The sequence below is a fragment of the Sebastes fasciatus genome, chromosome 10 (assembly GCF_043250625.1).
Source record: "Sebastes fasciatus isolate fSebFas1 chromosome 10, fSebFas1.pri, whole genome shotgun sequence".
NCBI classification, from domain to species: Eukaryota; Metazoa; Chordata; class Actinopteri; order Perciformes; family Sebastidae; genus Sebastes; species Sebastes fasciatus.
This window is the reverse complement of record NC_133804.1, coordinates 28458600-28478355: the sequence shown is the minus strand read 5'-3', so window position 1 is coordinate 28478355 and position 19756 is coordinate 28458600. Positions and strand designations below refer to the sequence as shown.

General features: G+C 38.2%; 2 protein-coding genes across 2 annotated transcripts; both read right to left on the bottom strand.

Moving 5' to 3' along the window:
• Positions 1-7903: 7903 nt before the first annotated feature.
• LOC141775948 (signal-regulatory protein beta-2-like) lies at positions 7904-12733 on the bottom strand. Its single transcript, XM_074649687.1, has 4 exons — positions 12691-12733; positions 12235-12564; positions 11669-12019; positions 7904-7959 (listed from the first exon to the last, which is right to left on the bottom strand). The coding sequence occupies exons 1-4, from the start codon at positions 12731-12733 to the stop codon at positions 7904-7906; spliced, it is 780 nt and encodes a 259-aa protein (XP_074505788.1).
• A 3862-nt stretch (positions 12734-16595) lies between these two features.
• On the bottom strand, positions 16596-19321 carry LOC141775947 (immunoglobulin kappa light chain-like). Its single transcript, XM_074649686.1, has 5 exons — positions 19279-19321; positions 18823-19152; positions 18341-18682; positions 17797-17911; positions 16596-16641 (listed from the first exon to the last, which is right to left on the bottom strand). Exons 1-5 carry the CDS (start codon positions 19319-19321, stop codon positions 16596-16598), a joined length of 876 nt encoding a protein of 291 aa, XP_074505787.1.
• Between the last annotated feature and the right edge of the window lie 435 nt (positions 19322-19756).

Here is a 19756-nt window from a genome sequence, read left to right as displayed (position 1 = left end):
AAAAATCAAACCTTTCACTCTAGCTCCAGCATGAGTTTATCCCAGCTTAGCATAAACACAGGAAGCAAAACAGCTGGCCTACTGTAGCTGAAAAAGGAGAATACTGCTTCAGAAACTCCAATAATGTCTCATTTAAATATTGTATGTCATTAACTGACAAGCTAGCTACCAATACATCCAAAACATCATTGAGGTTTTGTTCAGTTACAAAAGTGTGTGAAGTTGGCAACACTGCTTTCCACATTGCTACATTTCTCTGCATGTTACTGCCGGTAGAATAGCGTGAAACTGGCAGAAAATGTGAATTGTGTCACCTGCATATGCATGTACATGTGCGTCCTTGTGCGTGTGCTGGTGAACTCAATATACAAACAAAGTGATCAAGATCAAAACATTGCTCTGCATCGTGACCTTTACATACACACATACAGTGTGACAGTAAGACCGATTTTGCTGTTGTTAAAATACTTCCAGTACTTGCTCCAGCACAAAACACAAAAAACAGTAAATTCAGTCAGGAAGTCTGAATAAAGACACTGCTTTGAAAATACAACAACAACTCAGAACATATAGATTTCCTATGAAATGAAAAAGAATCACACGTTTGCTAAAAGTAGGGGGACGGTCATTGCTCTCTGTAAACCTTGATCACATTGCGACTACCTCTTCCATTTGGGCGGTAGACATCAGTAGTGCAAGACAAGAGTGCTGTATGTGCCACAATGACCGGAACACTGACTGCTTTGATTCTACTTTGTACTGTGTGTAAGTGCAATTCTTAACTACTATGAGAAAGACTAGACCATGTAATAATCTTAGTACTTTACCTTTTTACTTCTTTTGTGTTGAAGCTCTGTTACTGTTTGTCTCTTTTCTTCAGACCTGATTGAAACTGCAGAGCTTCCTCACCAGATCTCTACGACTGTGGTTGAAGTTGGTGGAAATGTTACTTTACACTGTCCATTTTCTAAGAAGGAAGGACAATCATTTTACTGGTACAAGCAGTCTCTTGGATATATGGCCCAAACAGTCCTTGCTGTAGTTGTTGGCAGAATAACACCTAGTGAACAATTTAACAACCCACGGTTCACAGCAACAAAAGAGGATGCTCAGTATTCTCTTACCATCAGAAATGTCAGCAAAGAGGACGAAGCAACATACTTCTGTTTCATTGGAGGGACGTATTCACAGAGTTTTGCTAATGGAATCTTCTTGGCTGTGAACGGTAAAATATATATTTACTTTCAGTGTTTGTGCCAAGTTTTTATGTCATACAAATAATTAAGATCATTAAATCCTTTTGATGTCTTCTTTAACTGAATCATGCAGATCGTAATCAGCAGAAGTTTTTCTATGTAAAACAAAGACCGGAGACTGAGTTGGTAAAGCCGGGCGACTCAGTGACTCTCCAGTGTTCACTTCTCTCCAAGAACAAAGAAGTCCCGTGTCCAGGTGAACAGGATGTGTACTGGTTCAGATCTGGATCAAGAGAATATCATCCAGGCATCATTTACACTCACAGTGATGAAGATGAGGAAAAACGTTGTGTCTACAGTCTGTCCAAAACTATACAGAACTCCTCTGATACTGGGACTTACTACTGCGCTGTGGTCACATGTGGAGAGATCCTGTTTGGTGAAGGAACTAAAGTGGAGACAAGTAAGTTTTTACCGTTGTATTTAAATCATATATGCATGTTGTATTAATTCATTTAGCCTGGTTAATATTAACTCAACCTTGGCAAAATGTTATAAGACTGTTCATTATCGATCAAGTCGTTGTCCCAGAACTCAAGTAAAAAAAAAGGATCTTTGACTAAATGCTATATTTGAACATTTGTGCCTGTTGATAAATGTTATTAGTTTTCTAAATGCCACTGTGTTACCCAAGAGTACATAATTAAATAATGTTAAATATCTTTAAGGAAATGATTGTGATTCGGGATCAGAACTGGACCCAGTTGTCCCTGTGCTTGGAGTCCTGTTGGCCTGCTGTGCCATTGTGATTGTCGTCCTTATTTTCTATGGAAATCGAAGGAAAGTTTGCGAACATTGCAAAGGTAGGTTCACCATATTTTACTTTCATTTAAGTTACACTTTTTGAGACCGTACCATAAAGATATGAATGTATGAAATGACTTTGCTGTTAAAACAGAAAATGTGGGCTTCTGATGGTTAGAGGGTTGGCGGTTTATATTGTTTATCATTATAACACTGAAGTTGTATTGAGCTCATTACAGGAGTGAAAGTGTTTAACTGAAAATGTGATTAAAATCTTTTCTTTGTTTTTCCATGTCCTTTAATTAGAGGGTGACAAAAATCACACTGATGTGTGTACACATATTCTGAAGGCTTTGTTTTTTATTTTAACAGCACCAGTGAGTGCTTCCCATCATCTTGGACACGACAGGTCAACTGTGGTTCTGTCAAATGATCTGGTAAATACGTGGCAGTGTGTGGTCATGGTGTAGCGATCTAGATATTCTGCCACTCGATCCTCTGGACAAAACACACAATATTATCTAAACAAGAAAAATCTAATAAACTGTTGAGTAGCTACAACATAATGCCTGTTGTTATATGATAAATGGGGATAGAGTCAAGAGGTATAAATATAATACTGATAACTGAGAAATTAAGCAAAAGAAAGTATGTTTAGATGACTGCAAAGACACTGTAAAGCATCTATACTCTAGACTTGGTCTTTATGTTACAGCCCTGATCTCTGAAATATTTGTCATTAACACACAAATATTATGTTTTTGCAGGATGGAGGACTGAACTATGCAGCACTGGATTTCTCCACACGGAAAGTGAAAAGAGGGAAGAGGAAGACGAGAGAGTCACCACAAGAGTGTTGTACTTTGCTGTTAGAGCAGATAAGCACAACCAGCAACACGCCTCTCTATAGACCGAGCACAGCCTGTGCAAAGATCCCCAAGTCTCTACAGAGAGCTTCAGCTTGGGTTTGTGTGCACACGTATAGCTTTTTATTCCCAACTGATATACAGTAGTGATGGGAAGCAGTTGTGTATCAGAATGAGTATATTTTCTAAAAAAAAAGGTTTGCAGGCTGATTTTGTGAGAGAGCACCAGATGTTCAGTTGCTTTGTGCCTGTACTTCTGTATGGTGACATAAAGGTCAACATGTCTGTGGACCTGTGTTTGCTTTTGTTGTTTTGTTGACCTAAAACAGTATACTTTATATCTATATTGTCTTTTCATATGAAATAACAGCATTTTCACTCATCACAAATACTACAAGAAAAAAAGGTGTAGTTCCACCTCGGCCCCCCTCAGATTAAAGAGGTAACATTTCTTTGTATGAAAAAAAGACGGATGAAATGACCATCTTGAGATGGGATCACACCAGCCAAGATGCGGGCCAGGTGGGGTCCTCTTCCCCACCTCCTACCCTCTACTTCCAGTGCCCTTGCTTGGACCACACCCATCTTCAATCCCAGTCTTCATTTTGATCTCAACCCTCAAGTTTTGTGACTGTATCTTGCAAAGTTGTGACGCTATCACGGCGACAAAATCTGTCCACAGACACCTGATGACTCACACACAGACTCACAAGGTGAAATCAATAACAGCGTCGCTGTCGTTGCTGGTTATCAACATGCAATGATGAGCTATTTCCTTTTACCTGAAGTAAACTAAGCTTGCTCTGTTAATCACCAGCCACGGCAGCGTGTGGCTGGTATTGTTTTCACCTTGTGAGTCTGTGTGTGTCATCATGGCAAAATGTGATCTTGTAGACGCCTACTGTAGCGGGAACTACCAAAGAAAAGGTTTTAAGTACTTTGCCAGGTGTTTATAAGTCTTGTCTGATAGATTTGGGCATATATCATAAGATTGATTGTCTGATTTCTTGCTATTATTATATTGTTTGAGCCCTGAGTTGATTTCTTTTCTTGCAAAATCTATTTGTGTAGTTGCATTTTTTTTGTTTTCCAGGCGCAAATGTGAGTACAATGCTTGCATGTTAAGTGCTGATGTCAATGAAGAAAGTAAATTTGTACTGAATTAAGAAATTTGGATTTTATGTGTTAACAGATCAGTTTTGTACAGTAAGATGCATCCTGCAGTGATTGAAACTGAAGGTCTTTTCAAAGTTAACACACACTGTATGTACTGTAAGAAAACAGGTGTTCATTTCTATTTAAAATGTCATTGATGTGGTATCTTTTGCCATAATATAAGTTTGCAAATACGTGCACACAAATATAAATTCCTTTAAGTACAATTGTACTGACCTCTTTTCACCGCTCTTTCAAAATTAATCTTCAAAATAGGGGCAGATGCATAATTTTTTTGTATTGAAAACTTTAATAAAATGCACAAAAAATGAAACAAAATAACAAGGATGGAATACACAATGCTACAGGCTATTACGAAAAACTATTAAACATGGTTATTTTTGGACCAATTAGCAAATCAGTATTTGGATTATTGATCCATCACAAAAGCCCTGATATCGGTGTAGATCGTCTCTTCCTTTCTTTGATTCCTTCTCCCTGCGTTGCCGGCTTTCCTCCTGGTAAAGACTGGTGTACAATAAACCAAAGTGTCCTCATTTCTCTGAGGAAATAAAGTGAACATGAGTGAGCGGATTCCAATACATGCACATATAATCATAAAAATTGCTTTTATACAGTTTAAATTCCTTACCTGTTGACTTTGCTGATAAACGCTGGCTGTTGCAGCATTTGTTTGCAGAGTGGTGGCAGCTGTATTATTAAAAAAAACACTTTACTTTATTGTAAACGTATGATACTATAGGTTGACTTATACAGAGCACAAATGAATAAAATGATGTTAGCTTTTGGGGAAACACACTGTGATAATATGGCGTAGCCACGGGTGTGCCTGTACCACGCAAAGACGCAGCTGGCACAAAAAAAAATCAGATGCAGAGTGATAGCCTTACTAAAACGAGTTACTATTGCTAAACAGCCCGCCACTATCCATCTGCAGCCGTTCTATATTTCTACTAGTAAAAGTTGGCAACCCAACTTTTCATAAATACATACTGAGGTGGCTGTATTACTGTTAAATCTGCTCAATTGGCCACTTGCATAAAAGAAAAGGCCTCTACATCTCAAAGTCCCGGGCTGAATCTCAGACCCAGTCCATCCCTGGATCATGTAGCACATCCACTAGGTTTTTTCTGGCTGTGCTAGTGCTTTAATAGATAGAATAATGTCTCTTACCGTTGCAACAATTACAGGATTTTTTCCTGATGGCATAAACAAGGAAGGCTATAACAATCAGACTGATAGCCAAAGCAGCACATAACAGAAAGACAATCGTGTTGTCGTTCTGTGAATCACACGTGCTGCCAACTGAAACATTAAAGAAACAAATAATAAAAGTTAATAAATAGTAATTCATTATTTACGTTATTTTATAAGATTATGATAATTTAACCATTATATATAAATATGATGCAGTTACCTTCAACGTCCAGTTTTGTCCCATTTCCAAATAATATCTCCCCACACGTGGCCACAGCACAGTAATAAGTCCCGGCATCAGAGGAGCTGATGTTCTTAGAGAAGCTGTAGACACATATCTGTGAAGAGCGAGCCTCGAGGCTCTTCTCACATCCATCTCTATTGTTTCTTTGGGCATAAATTAAACTTGGATGAGATTTATCGGATCCGGCTCTGAACCAGAACACACTGTGTTCACCTGGACATGTTTTCTTCTCAGAGTCAGAGAGGACTGAACACTGCAGAGTCACTGAGTCTCCTGGACGGACCGGATCAGATGGAAAGTCTTGAGTGACGGCAGTGATATCAGGTTCTGGTCCTGGGAAATAATAATAAAGAAATAATAAACATGTTTTACTCAATTCAATGATGATAAATTATAGGTGTTGAGGTTACAATGATCTATTCTTAAACAAAAGAGTCTGGTGACTTCTATATGAATCATGCAAACATACAACAACTTAATAGAAGTTAGTAAGAAAATTGAAAAACATTAAAATATGTAACATTGCTGTTAAATTATGTATAATTATATCATTTTTAAGGCATCTGGAGTATATTTACCTTTTATTCTCAGAAATATTCCTTTTGAAAATGTCATGTGGCTTCGTATCACTTTTATACAGTAGTAGACCGCAGTATCGCTGAACTGTGTTTTGGTAATATGCAGAACAAATGCTCCAGGCTCTTGTGTTGCTGTAACGCGATCAGTCTCCTCAACAACCTCGCTATCATAGGCTAATGTTCCTCCTAATATTTCAGGGAAGGTTCCAGAAACGACCCTGATCCAAAATAAGTATGTTGTATGCCATAATCTGTAGCGGGTACATGTTAGCGTGATATTTTGTCCAACACCAATGGTCTTTGTCTCAAAGATGGGATCGTCTGTGCATCCTGAAAATCAAATTAAAACAGAGTAATAATTAACAACAGAGATACATTCATATGCTTTCTGTATATTCCTGCATGAAGATGACAAATGTATTTTAAATATATATGTGGAGTAAATGTGGCTAATACTTACGTCCAATTTTGAGCACAAGCAGAATAAAAAATATGATCTTCATTTTCTTTCCACATGAGAGACTGCAGTTAAATTAGTTTGTATGAGAGGATGATTCGCCTTAATGTAAGCAAAATCAAATGGGAGGGAACAATTTCAGAGCAATCTGATTGGCCTCTCGTTATGTTAGTGTTTCACTATACCACCAGTGGAAATAATACCACCCATTGCCCAACTTAAACACATGACAAAACACCGACAGCACGTATTTGTTTCATGGTGGTTTTCTACAACTGACACAGAGAGTAACCTCAACAGATTATTTGATCTTAATGTGAACTACAGTTACCCAAAAATAATCTGGTTCACAAAATTTAGTTTTCATTCACTGTTGTACTACTTCAATTATTATTATTTTTAATTTAAAAACAAAACATTGTAACTTGCACAATGTATATAGTAGTTATTCTTATTATATGTTTATGTTAGTCGTAGTAGTCGGGTATATCTATCTATCTATCTATCTATCTATCTATCTATCTATCTATCTATCTAGTACTACCATATTTATGAAGGTTGTAGCCTAGATAGAAACTAGATAGCAGTTGCATTTTTTAATTTTTACCATGTTTTCTAAATGTGTTTTCATTAGTGTATAATCACCTGAAACCAGAAGGCCATCATAGTTCTCTGAAACACACGTGAAACTACAGTAACGTGAACTGCCGTCTGACTTCTGTTGCTCCTAAAGTAGTGTTATTATGGCAATGATGACCTCTGAGCGAAGTGAACGGCATTACCACGGTTTTGCACTCTGCGGCTCACGTTACCGCAGTCTTGGAAAGCTAGGAGTGAGCGGAGGGGTACTCAGTTGGTTGCAATCTGCAGCCACAACACTAGATGCCGCCAAATCCTACACAACACCAAGTGTGTGACACATGTAAAACAATACAGTTAAAAATATTAACAGTTTGTCTGGATTGTGTGATTGGGATGCTTTCTAAGGAAGAGAGCCGAGCTTGAAATGCTTTGCCAATCTAAGTCTTTGTTTGTGTGTTCTTCACACCATTGAGTGTCCTCTGTATTAGATTAGATTTGATAACATATATATCTCTTTACATCACTGTCATCTTTTAAAGAAAGTCAAATGATTCAAGAAAGGAAAGATTTACAATGAATTCTTTCAATAGCTAACCTTTGAATATAAATGCATGACATGTTATTTATCTGTAAATATACAGGCCTATGTATTTAGGCCTAACAGAAAACCCTACAACAATGTCTGTAGCACTAAACAGAGATTTATAGATCAGATTGATTTGTGTGTATATAAAAAAGATGCATCCAGCCATTTGCAAGAGTGATACACAACGATAGAGAAGCTATTTTAAATGTTGTGTGAGTCAATTCAGATGCTCCACATCATCAATGATGACCCGCCCACTCTGCCTGTCAATCACTTGAACAGGAAGAGCACAGCGTACAGAGGAGGGCTGTTAAACCATCCATCCTCTATACTCACATCACTTCTTTTCAGAGGGCTGGTGAGAGGAAGCAGCAGAGCGACGCTCTCACAGTATTACAGTCACCTGGAGACGATTTACAGTTTCTGACCTGCATATCTTTATCTGAGGGAGGGAACCACAAATAAAACAATACAATGATTAACAAAGCGATTAACATTAAACAATCTTTGGCCACCATACAGTATGTGCAGTGGTCGACACCCCCACTATAACATGGACAGGAACACCTGACAATATAATGCAGCCCAGATCAACACCACAAACTCTGGCCTCAAAATAATCATCAAAGAGTTAGAGTGGGGGTTTGTTTGAAAGGTGTAAAAAGAAAGAAAATAGAACGACCAACAACCTATCTATTTATAGGGACCAGCGCGTTTGTTTAGCCATAACACCATTTCTACTTTCACACAAGCAGACACAAATAGACACACATTCACAGTCACCACTGACAAACAAATGATGCATGGAAACTTTAGCATTGGTGTGGTTGCGCTTCAAACTAAAGTGTCAGTACATAGAGGCTTTTCTACCTTTCTCACTCTCTGTTTTAGCCTCAGGAAGCTGGGCTTGCACTGCTGTTTTAACTTTTATAAAAAGGCAAGAGACTAGCAAAGCTAAGCGAGAAAGTGGCAGCCAGGAGAATGAGACTTGCCGGTCACTGCCAAAGACATCAAGAACTCCCAGCAAGCATGCTGGTGCTGTGGGAGCCAACGAATGTCATCAATCACAGGGACTTAAAGGTCTCATCGATAACATTTTTATGTAGACGAATATTTTTTTTTTAAATAATAAGGGCTGTCAAAAATCTGGCATGGCCATTTTCAAAGGGGTCCCTTGACCTCTGACCTCAAGATATGTGAATAAGGATGGGTTCTATGGGTACCCACGAGTCTCCCCTTTACAGACATGCCCACTTTATGATTTTTCAAAGGGCTAAATGCAGTAGTAGATAACCTGCACATTGCAAAATCTGGCAAAAACTCTGACAAGACTCGTTGGTCAACGACCTTAAACAGTCGAGATCAATACCTAATTTTAACGATCTTATGAGTTTCCCAACTCATGGGTTACCTTCTACACACGACCCTGGTTCTGGTTGTTACAGTAGTGATAGAGTGGTGCAGGATAACAAATTTTTGCAGGCCAACCAGTAAGTTAGCATCACCCTGTGTTCCCTCGACAAAAAGCCAATGAGATTCTTCCATCGGATTTTGGATTATTACAGAAAATAAACTAAAGGCGGACGTGTCGGTGTGATGACGGTTAGTAGTCTCATTTAGCCACTTGTTAGCAACGGCCTTTTTGAAGACACGTAAAGGATTCAAAATCCTCGAGTGGGATATTTACTGTCGTATTTTATATTGTAGAACAAAACAATAAAATCTCTTAAGCACCTTATTTCATGCATCTAACCAAAAACCCTTTGACTCTCAGACGAGGAAACGTAATTGCTAAAAATGCATTACAGGCCTACCAGTTGAACCCTGTGGAATTTGTTATTCATGCAAAATCTATTTGCAAAGTCTGTTTGTTTTTTATTTTCATGAGCAAATGTGAGTAACATGTTTGCAGTGTGAAGTCTTAATAGCAATACACATTTTGATAATCAATGGATTTTAAGTGTGGTAAGAGATCAGCATGAGCAAGCACAAGTAAGAAACATTACGCAATATAAAATGATGACGCTGTTTGAGTCGCTTACTTTAAAAGTATTTTATTTGTTTCTACTGTGTTGCAAACATTAATCAAGAAAACCAATCAATCTTACTGTCTTCTACTAGATGCTAACTTATAAAGTTATTTTCAAAATAAACATATCATGAGTAAACATTTAAAAATTAAACTATGCCATTATAAAAGCAAAGAGAAAACTAAAGTTTTACCTGAAAAACCTTAAAAAATAGACACAAAGAAACCTTCCTCAACTCTCCGACTATTTCAAGGTAAATCTTTCAAAAAGCCTGTTTGAGTGGTAGAATTATACACCTTTAATAAAAGACTTAAACAAGAAATAATGGATATGAGATGCTGTATAATATCACCAAAAGCCATTAAAATTATTACATTTTGCATCATGATAATTCATGCCCTTTCATAAAAAAAAGTCTTCCAATGATTGCGAACGGATGGGACAGAAAATAATGTCAAAATGATACATGAAACATGTTTAAGGTTATCTAAATAAAATATTGTTACCGATATCAGAAGTGAAATTGATGCAAAGCAGCATATTTACAACAGTCTATCTTTAACTAGCAGATCCAGTAGATTGTTAATCTATCACCCAAGTCCTGACATCAGTGTAGATCGTCTCCCTCTGCTGCTTTTACATTCCTCTCTCTGCTCTGCCAGTTTTCCTCTTGGTGAGGGTTGGAGCATAATGAGCTGTTGAGTACTCATCTCTCTGAGGAAATATATGGAAAAATGTTATTAGATGGCAGAAGTTAATATTCATATATGTTGAGAGAAAAATATGTCAATAACTTTTCCATTACCTGCTGACTTTGGTGATGACCTCTGGCTGTTGCAGCATTTGTTTGCAGAGCAACAGCAGCTGTATTATGAAATAAAAACACAGATATAAGAAGAAAGACGCTGTAGGTTCATTTACACAAATCAGTAATCAGTAATCCTGGGAAAGTTAGCTTTTGCAAAATACTGAATGAGAAACTTCTATTACCGTTGCAACAATCGCACGTTTTCATCTTGATGGTATAAATCAGGAAGGCAATAACAATCAGACTTATAGCCAAAGCTGCACATGACAGAATCAGAACTGCGTTGGCCTTCTGCAGATCCCAGATGTTGAGTCCTGAAACTATATGAAAAGGAGCAAATAATGAAAATTAACAATTATTCTGTCAAGATGTTATAACTAGGGCTGTCAAAGTTAAGGCGATAATAACGTGTCAATGCAAAATCGTTTTAAAGCCACTAATTTCTTTAATGCATTAGCTTAACAGATCTTTCGGAGGTTGTCGCAGGCTCAGTTTTAAAGCTAGAGTGAAGGTACTGGCATCTAGGTTAAAAAAGGCGCCAAACTTGCGCAAAATTTTGGCGTGGAAAAGCTGTCATGGCCATTTTCAAAGGGGTCCGTTGACCTCTGACCTCAAGATATGTGAATGAAAATGGGTTCTATGGGTACCCACGAGTCTCCCCTTTACAGACATGCCCACTTTATGATAATCACATGCAATTTGGGGAAAGTCATAGTCAAGTCAGCACACTGACACACTGATAGCTGCTGTTGCCTGTTGGGCTGCAGTTTGCCATGTTATGATTTGAGCATATTTATTATACTAAATGCAGTACCTGTGAGGGTTTCTGGACAATATGTGTCATTGTTTTGTGTTTTTAATTGATTTCCAATAATAAATACATACATATATTTGCATAAAGCAGCATATTTGCCCACTCCCATGTTGATAAGAGTATTAAATACTTGACAAATCTCCCTTTAAGATACATTTTAAACAGATAAACAAATGTGCGATTAATCGCAAATACATTTCTTTAATCGATTGACAGCCCTAGTTATAACGCAGGAGGAACAAATGCTTTGTGATACTTGATTTTAATTGTTTCTACCAGAATCAAAAATAATGATTATTAATGGTTAATATGGAAATGATCTGCATTTACCTTCCACGTCCAGTTTTGTTCCATTTCCAAATAATATCTCCCCACACGTGGCCACAGCACAGTAATAAGTCCCGGCATCAGAGGAGCCAACGTTCTTAGAAAAGCTGTAGACACATTTCTGTGGAGAGCGAGCCTCGGTACTATTCTCACATTCACCACCGTTTCCATGAGCGTAAATTAAACTGGGATGAGATTCATCTGATCCGGCTCTGAACCAGAACACACTGTGTTCTCCTGGACATTTGCTCTCAGAGTCAGAGAGGACTGAACACTGCAGAGTCACTGAGTCTCCTGGACGGACCGGATCAGACGTAAAGTCTTGAATGACGGCAGAGATATCAGGTTCTGGTCCTGGGAAATACAAAGACGATAATAAACATGCTTTACTCACTTCAATTAAAAGATTTTTTTTTTAATTTATATACATAAACAATTGAAACATGTAGTATCTTACAAAAATGTAGCAAAACATTAAACTATGTAATCTGCTTTTATTAAATGTTTGATGTAAGCATAAATGAATACATTTTTTAAGTAATGTGATACTTTTGCTGTATTTTATTTACCTTTAATTCTCAGAAATGTTCCTTTCAAAAATGTCATTTTGAGTTGGTTTACTTTTATACAGTAGTAAACTCCAGTATCGCTTGGCTTTGTTTCATGAATATGCAGAAGAAATGTTCCAGGTCCTTGTTCTGCTGTAAAGCGAGGAGTCTTATTAACAGCCTTATAATCAAAAATAAACGTTCCTCCCAAAAATTCAGGAAAGTTTCCAGAAACAAGTCTGACCCAAAACAAAGTTTCTTGGGACTCAGATTCCTGGCGAGGACACGTCAAAGTCACATCATCTCCAACATCAACAGTCTTTATCTCAAAGATCTGATCATCTGTGCATCCTGAAAATATTAGAGAAGCATTGATCAGTGATTAATGACAGAGAAAGAATCATGCATGTGCTGCTAAATTACTGTAAAAACTATAAATATATCTGGAGCAAATCTGATATTTCTACATGTACTTACGCCCAACTCGGAGCATCAGCAGAAAATAAAACACGATCATCATTTTCTGGTTAATCCACTGGAGACTGCAGTTAAATTAGATCGTACTGGAAGACGATTTGCCTTAATGTAATGATATGAAGTGGGAGGGAACAATTTCAGAGCAATCCGATTGGCCCCTCGTTATGTTAGTGTTTCACTAAACCACCAGTGGAAATAATACCACCCATTGCCCAGCTTGAACACATGACAAAACACCGACAGCACGTATTTGTTTCATGGTGGTTTTCTACAACTGACACTGAGAGTAACCTCAACAGATGATTTGATCTTAATGTGAACTACAGTGACCCAAAAAAAAACTGGTTCACGAAATTTTGTTTTCATTCACTGTTGTACTACTTCAATTATTACTATTTTTAATTTAAAAACAAAACATTGTAACTTGCACAATGTATATAGTAGTTATTCTATGTTTATATTTTTTATGTTAGTCGTAGTAGTCGGGTATATCTAGATCTATCTTGTACCACCATATTTATGAAGGTTGTAGCCTAGATAGAAACTAGATAGCAGGTGCATTTTTTCCATTTTTACTATGTTTTCTAACTGTGTTTTCAGTAGTGTATAATCACCTGAAACCAGAAGGCCCTCATAGTTGTCCGACACACGTGAAACTGCGGTAACGTGAGCTGCAGAGTGTAAACCGTGGTACCGCCAGCCGCCGTCTGACTTCAGTTGCTCCTAAAGTAGTGTTATTTTGGTAAGGATGGCCTCTGAGCGAAGTGAATGGCGTTACCACAGTTTTGCACTGTGCGGCTCACGTTACTGCAGTCTTGGAAAGCTAGGAGTGAGCGGAGGGGTACTCAGTTGGTTGCAATCTGCAGCCACACCACTAGATGCCGCCAAATCCTACACAACACTAAGTGTGTGACACATGTAAAACAACGCAGTTAAAAATGGTAACAGTTTGTCTGGATTTTATGATTGGGATGCTTTCTAAGGAAGAGTGCTGAGCTTGAAATGCTTTGCCAATCTAAGCCTTTGTTTGTGTGTTCTTCACACCATTGAGTGTCTGTATTTGTGCACATATTCAGGATAAAACATTTTTCTCCCTTTTCTACATTAAATGGCTCCTCTGTATTAGATTGGATTTGACAACATATATAATTTGCTCTCTTTACATCACTGCCATCTTTTAGTGAAAGTGAAATGATTCCACAAACAGAAGATTTACAATTAACTTTTTCCAATAGCTAACCTAGCCTAGCCTTTGTTATTATTTATCTGTAAATATACAGGCCTATGTATTTAGGTCTAACAGGAAACCCTACAACAATGTCTGTAGCACTAAACAGAGATTTATAGATCAGATTGATTTGTGTGCATTTAAAAAAGATGCATCCAGCCATTTGCAAGAGTGATACACGACGATAGAGAAGCCATTTTAAATGTTGTGTGAGCCAATTCAGATGCTCCACATCATCAATGATGACCCGCCCACTCTGCCTGTCAATCACTTGAACAGGAAGAGCACAGCGTACAGAGGAGGGCTGTTAAACCATCCATCCTCTATACTCACATCACTTCTTTTCAGAGGGCTGGTGAGAGGAAGCAGCAGAGCGACGCTCTCACAGTATTACATTCAGCTGGAGACGATTTACAGTTTCTGACCTGCATATCTTTATCTGAGGGAGGAAACCACAAATGAAACAATGCACTGATTAACAAGGTGATTAATATAAAACAACGGCAGGTCACCATACAGTATGTGCAGTGGTCGACACCCCCACTATAACATGGACAGGAACACCTGACAATATAATGCAGCCCAGTGCAACACCACAAACTCTGGCCTCAAAATAATCATCAAAGAGTTAGAGTGGGGGTTTGTTTGAAAGGTGTAAAAAGAAAGCAAAAAGAACGACCAACAACCTATCTATTTACAGGGACCAGCGCGTTTGTTTAGCCATAACACCATTTCTACTTTCACACAAACACACACAAGAAGACACACACATTCACAGTCACCACTGACGAACAAATGATGCATGGAAACTTTAGCATTGGTGTGGTTGCGCTTCAAACTAAAGTGTCAGTACCTTTCTCACTCTCTGTTTTAGCCTCAGGAAGCTGGGCTCGCACTGTTGTTTTAACTTTTATAAAAAGGCAAGAGACTAGCAAGGCTAAGCGAGAAAGTGGCAGCCAGGAGAATGAGACTTGCCGGTCACTGCCAAAGACATCAAGAACTCCCAGCAAGCATGATGGTGCTGTGGGAGCCAACGCACAGGCATCGATCACGGGGACGTCCCACACCAACATACATGGACGTGCTGAGGAGAGATGCAGAGTGAAGAGTGCTGGCGAGCTAGCCAGATGTATGGAGGACCGAGATAGCGGGAAGCTCCGCTGGAAAGTGTGTCTGTGTGTCTGTGTGTCTGTGTCTCTCTCTCAACCTCAACCTCTCTCTCAACCTCTCTCTCTCTCTCTCTCTCAACCTCTCTCTCTCTCTCTCTCTCTCAACCTCTCTCAACCTCTCTCTCTCTCTCTCAACCTCTCTCTCTCTCAACCTCTCTCTCTCAACCTCTCTCTCTCTCAACCTCTCTCTCTCTCAACCTCTCTCTCTCTCTCAACCTCTCTCTCTCTCAACCTCTCTCTCTCTCAACCTCTCTCTCAACCCAACCTGTCGTGGCAGATGTCCATGTCTATGACCATGTCATACTAGCTTCTCGCAAAGGAGGCTAAATAACACTCCAAACTTAATTTAGATTTTGGCAAAGGAAAAACTGGCATGGCCATTTTCAATGGGGTCCCTTGACCTCTGACCTCAAGACATGTGAATGAGAATGGGTTCTATGGGTACCCACGAGTCTCCCCTTTACAGACATGCCCACTTTATGATTTTCAAAGGGGTAAATGCAGTAGTAGGTAACATGCACATTGCGGCAAAAACTCTCACAAGACTCGTATCCCAACAACCTATCTTAACCTTAACCATTCGAGATCAATACCTAATCTTAACCATCTTGCGAGAGTTTCCCAACTCATGGGTTACCTTCTGCACACGACCCTGGTTCATGCTGTTACAGTAGTGATAGAGTGGTGCAGGGATGACTTATTTTTGTAGGCCAACCAGGAAGTTAGCATCGCCCTGTGTTCCCTCGATAAAAAGCCAATGAGATTCTTCCATTGGAGTTTTGATTATTACAGAAAATAAAGTAAAGGCGGACGTGTCGGCGTGATGACGTTTAGTAGTCTCATTTAGCCACTTGTTAGCAACCGCCTTTTTGAAGACACGTAAAGGCTTCAAAATCCTCGAGTGGGATATTTACTGTCGGAATTTAATATTGTAAAATAAAACAATAAAGTCCCTTAAGCCTGTGTTAACCACAGACCTTATTTCATGCATCTAATCATAAACCCTTTGACTTCCAGACGAGGAAACGTGAAGTGCTAAAATGCATTACAGGCCTACTAGTTGAACCCTGTGGATTTGTTATTCATGCAAAATCTACTTGCAAAGTCTGTTTGTTTTTTATTTTCACGAGCAAATGTGAGTAACATGTTTGCAGTGTGAAGTCATAATAGCAATACAACATTTGAAAATTAATAGATTTTAAGTGTGGTAAGAGATCAGCATGAGCAAGCACAAGTAAGAAACATTGAGCAATATAAAATGATGACGCTGTTTGTGTCACGGTGTGGGGTGAATTTAACATGGAACCCAAATGCAGAGTAACAGGCAGGAAAATAGTTGAAATAAAAGCGAGCTTTAATAATACAAAGCTGAGAAATCCAAAACTACTAAAGGCAAAACAACAAAAGGCAGGGAGGGGAACAAAGTACAAAAGAACAAAATAGAAACAAACAACAAAAACCAAACAGAGGACCAAAACCAAAAATCACTAACCAGGGAAACACGAGGATCAGAGCAGGAGGTAACAGGTAACATGTAGGACAAGGAAGACGGGGCTGGAGAGACAAACGAACCGACAAGGACAGAGGGGAACACACAGGCTTAAATACCAGACATGATTACACACAGGTGAAACAAATCAGGGCGGGGCAGACAATCAACAAAAGGCGGGAAAACAAACAAAGGAGGGAAGTAAAACCAGACAAGACACAGGAGGAGTGAACTACAAAATAAAACAGGAAACAGGAATGAGAATATAAAAGAAACCAAAACACAAACCAAAATCACATAAACATAACTAATAAAGACTGGCACAGCCAGAACATGACAGTTTGAGTCTCTTACTTTAAAAGTATTTTATTTGTTTCCACTGTGTTACAAACATTAAACAAGAAAACCATCAATCTTTCTGTCTTATACTAGATGCTAACTTGTAAAGTTATTTTCAAAATAAACAGATCATGAGTAAAGATTTAAAAATTAAACTATACCATTATAAAAGCAAAGAAAAAACTAAAGTTTTACCTGAAAAACCTTAAAAACAGACAAATAGATATGAGATGCCGTAGAATATCACCAAAAGCCATTAAAACTATTACATTTTGCATCATGATAATTCATGCCCTTTTATAAAAAAAAGTAATCCAATGATTGCAAACGGATGGGACAGAAAATAATGTCAAAATGATACATGAAACATGTTTAAGGTTATCCAAATACAATATTGTTACCGATATCAGAAGTGAAATTGATGTGAAGCAGCATATTTACAATAGTCTATCTTTAACTAGCAGATCCAGTAGATTGTTAATCTATCACTCGAGTCCTGACATCAGTGTAGATCGTCTCTCCCTCTGCTGTTTCTGCCTTCCTTCTCTCTGCTCTGCCAGTTTTCCTCTTGGTGAAGGTTGGAGCAGAATAGGTCAATGAGTCCTCATCTCTCTATATAAATAAAATATATGGAAAAACGTCATGTGACAGCATGCATTAATATTTACATATATATAGAGAACATTTCTTTAAATTCCTTACCTGCTGACTTTGGTGATGACTACTGGCTGTTGCAGCTGTATTATGAAATAAAAACACAGCTATAAGAAGAAAGACGCTGTAGGTTCATTTACACAAATCAGTAATCAGTAATCCTGGGAAAGTTAGCTTTTTGCAAAATACTGTATGAGAAACTTCTATTACCGTTGCAACAATCACACGTTTTCATCTTGATGGTATAAATCAGGAAGGCAATAACAATCAGACTTATAGCCAAAGCTGCACATGAGAGAATCAGAACTGCGTTGGCCTTCTGCAGATCCCAGATGTTGAGTCCTGAAACAATATGAAAAGGAGCAAATAATGAAAATTAACAACTATTTTGACAAGATGTTATAACTAGGGCTGTCAAAGTTAACACGATAGTAACATGTCAATGCAAAATCGTTTCAACGGCACTAATTTCTTTAATGCATTAGCGCAACCGATCTTTCGGAGGTTGTCGTGGGCTCAGTTGTAAAGCTAGAGTGAAGGTACTGGCATCTAGGTTAAATAACGCTGCAAACTTGTGCTAAATTTTGGTGTGGAAAAGCAGTCATGGCCATTTTCACAGATACAAAATGTGCAATTAACTATTTTAATCGATTGACAGCCCTAGTTATAACGCAGGAGGAACAATTGTTTGTGATACTTGATTTTAATTGTTTCTACCAGATTCAGAAGTAATGATTATTAATGGTTAATATGGAAATGATCTGCATTTACCTTCCACGTCCAGTTTTGTTCCGTTTCCAAATAATATCTCCCCACACGTGGCCACAGCACAGTAATTAGTCCCGGTATCAGAGGAGCTGATGTTCTTAGAGAAGCTGTAGATACATTCCTGTGGAGAACGAGCCTCGAGGCTCTTCTCACATCCAGCACTGTTTCCATGAGCGTAAATTAAACTGGGATGAGATTCATTTGATCTGACTCTGAACCAGAACACACTGTGTTCTCCTGGACATTTGCTCTCAGAGTCAGAGAGGACTGAACACTGCAGAGTCACTGAGTCTCCTGGACGGACCGGATCAGATGGAGGGGCTGCGGTGATATCAGGTTCTGGTCCTGGGAAATACAAAGATGAAAATAAACATGCTTTTCTCACTCACAAATTAAACTATGTAATCTGTTGTTATAAATGTTTGATGTTATCATAATGACTACATTTTTAAGGAATGTGAAACGTTTTTCTTTATTTTATTTACCTTTAATTCTCAGAAATGTTCCTTTCAAAAATGTCATTTCGAGTACGTTTACTTCTATACAGTAGTAAACTCCTGTATCGCTTGGCTTCGTTTTATGAATATGCAGAAGAAATGTTCCAGGTCCTTGTTCTGCTGTAAAGCGAGGACTCTTATTAACAACCGGATAATCAAAAGTAAATGCTCCTCCCAAGAATTCAGGAAAGTTTCCAGAAACAAGTCTGACCCAAAAAAAAGTTCCTTGGGACTCAGATTCCTGGCGAGGACACGTCAAAGTCACATCATCTCCAACACCAACAGTCTTTGTCTCGAAGATCTGATCAGCTGTGCATTCTGAAAATATTAGAGAAGCATTGATCAGTGATTAATGACAGAGAAAGAATAATGTATGTGCTGCTAAATTACTGTCAAAACTATAAATATATCTGGAGCAAATCTGATATTTCTACATGTACTTACGCCCGACTCTGAGCATCAGCAGAAAATAAAACACGATCATCATTTTCTGGTTTATCCACTGGAGACTGCAGTTAAATTAGATCGTACTGGAAGACAATTCGCCTTAATGTAATCATATGAAGTGGGAGGGAACAATTTCAGAGCAATCTGATTGGCCTCTCGTTATGTTAGTGTTTCACTAAACCACCAGTGGAAATAATACCACCCATTGCCCAACTTAAAGACATGACAAAACACCGACAGCACGTATTTGTTTCATGGTGGTTTTTTCTACAACTGACACAGAGCGTAACCTCAACAGATGATTTGATCTTAATGTGAACTAGAGTTACCCCAAAAAAATCTGGTTCACGAGATTTTGTTTTCATTCACTGTTGTACTACTTCAATTATTATTATTTTTAATTTAAAGACAAAACATTGCAACTTGCACAATGTATATAGTAGTTATTCTATGTTTATATTCTATATTTTTTTAT

Coding starts and splice junctions, on each gene's coding strand:
- LOC141775948 (XM_074649687.1), bottom strand. CDS start 12,733: ATGATGATCGTGTTTTATTTTCTGCTGATGCTCCGAGTTGGGC. Junction 12,020..12,234: donor AACATTTCTGAGAATTAAAG/GTAAATAAAATA, acceptor TGTATTTCCCAG/GACCAGAACCTGATATCTCT. Junction 7,960..11,668: donor AACAAAACTGGACGTGGAAG/GTAAATGCAGAT, acceptor TTCCTGTTCAAG/TGATTGACAGGCAGAGTGGG.
- LOC141775947 (XM_074649686.1), bottom strand. CDS start 19,321: ATGATGATCGTGTTTTATTTTCTGCTGATGCTCAGAGTCGGGC. Junction 19,153..19,278: donor GCTGATGCTCAGAGTCGGGC/GTAAGTACATGT, acceptor TAATATTTTCAG/AATGCACAGCTGATCAGATC. Junction 18,683..18,822: donor AACATTTCTGAGAATTAAAG/GTAAATAAAATA, acceptor TGTATTTCCCAG/GACCAGAACCTGATATCACC.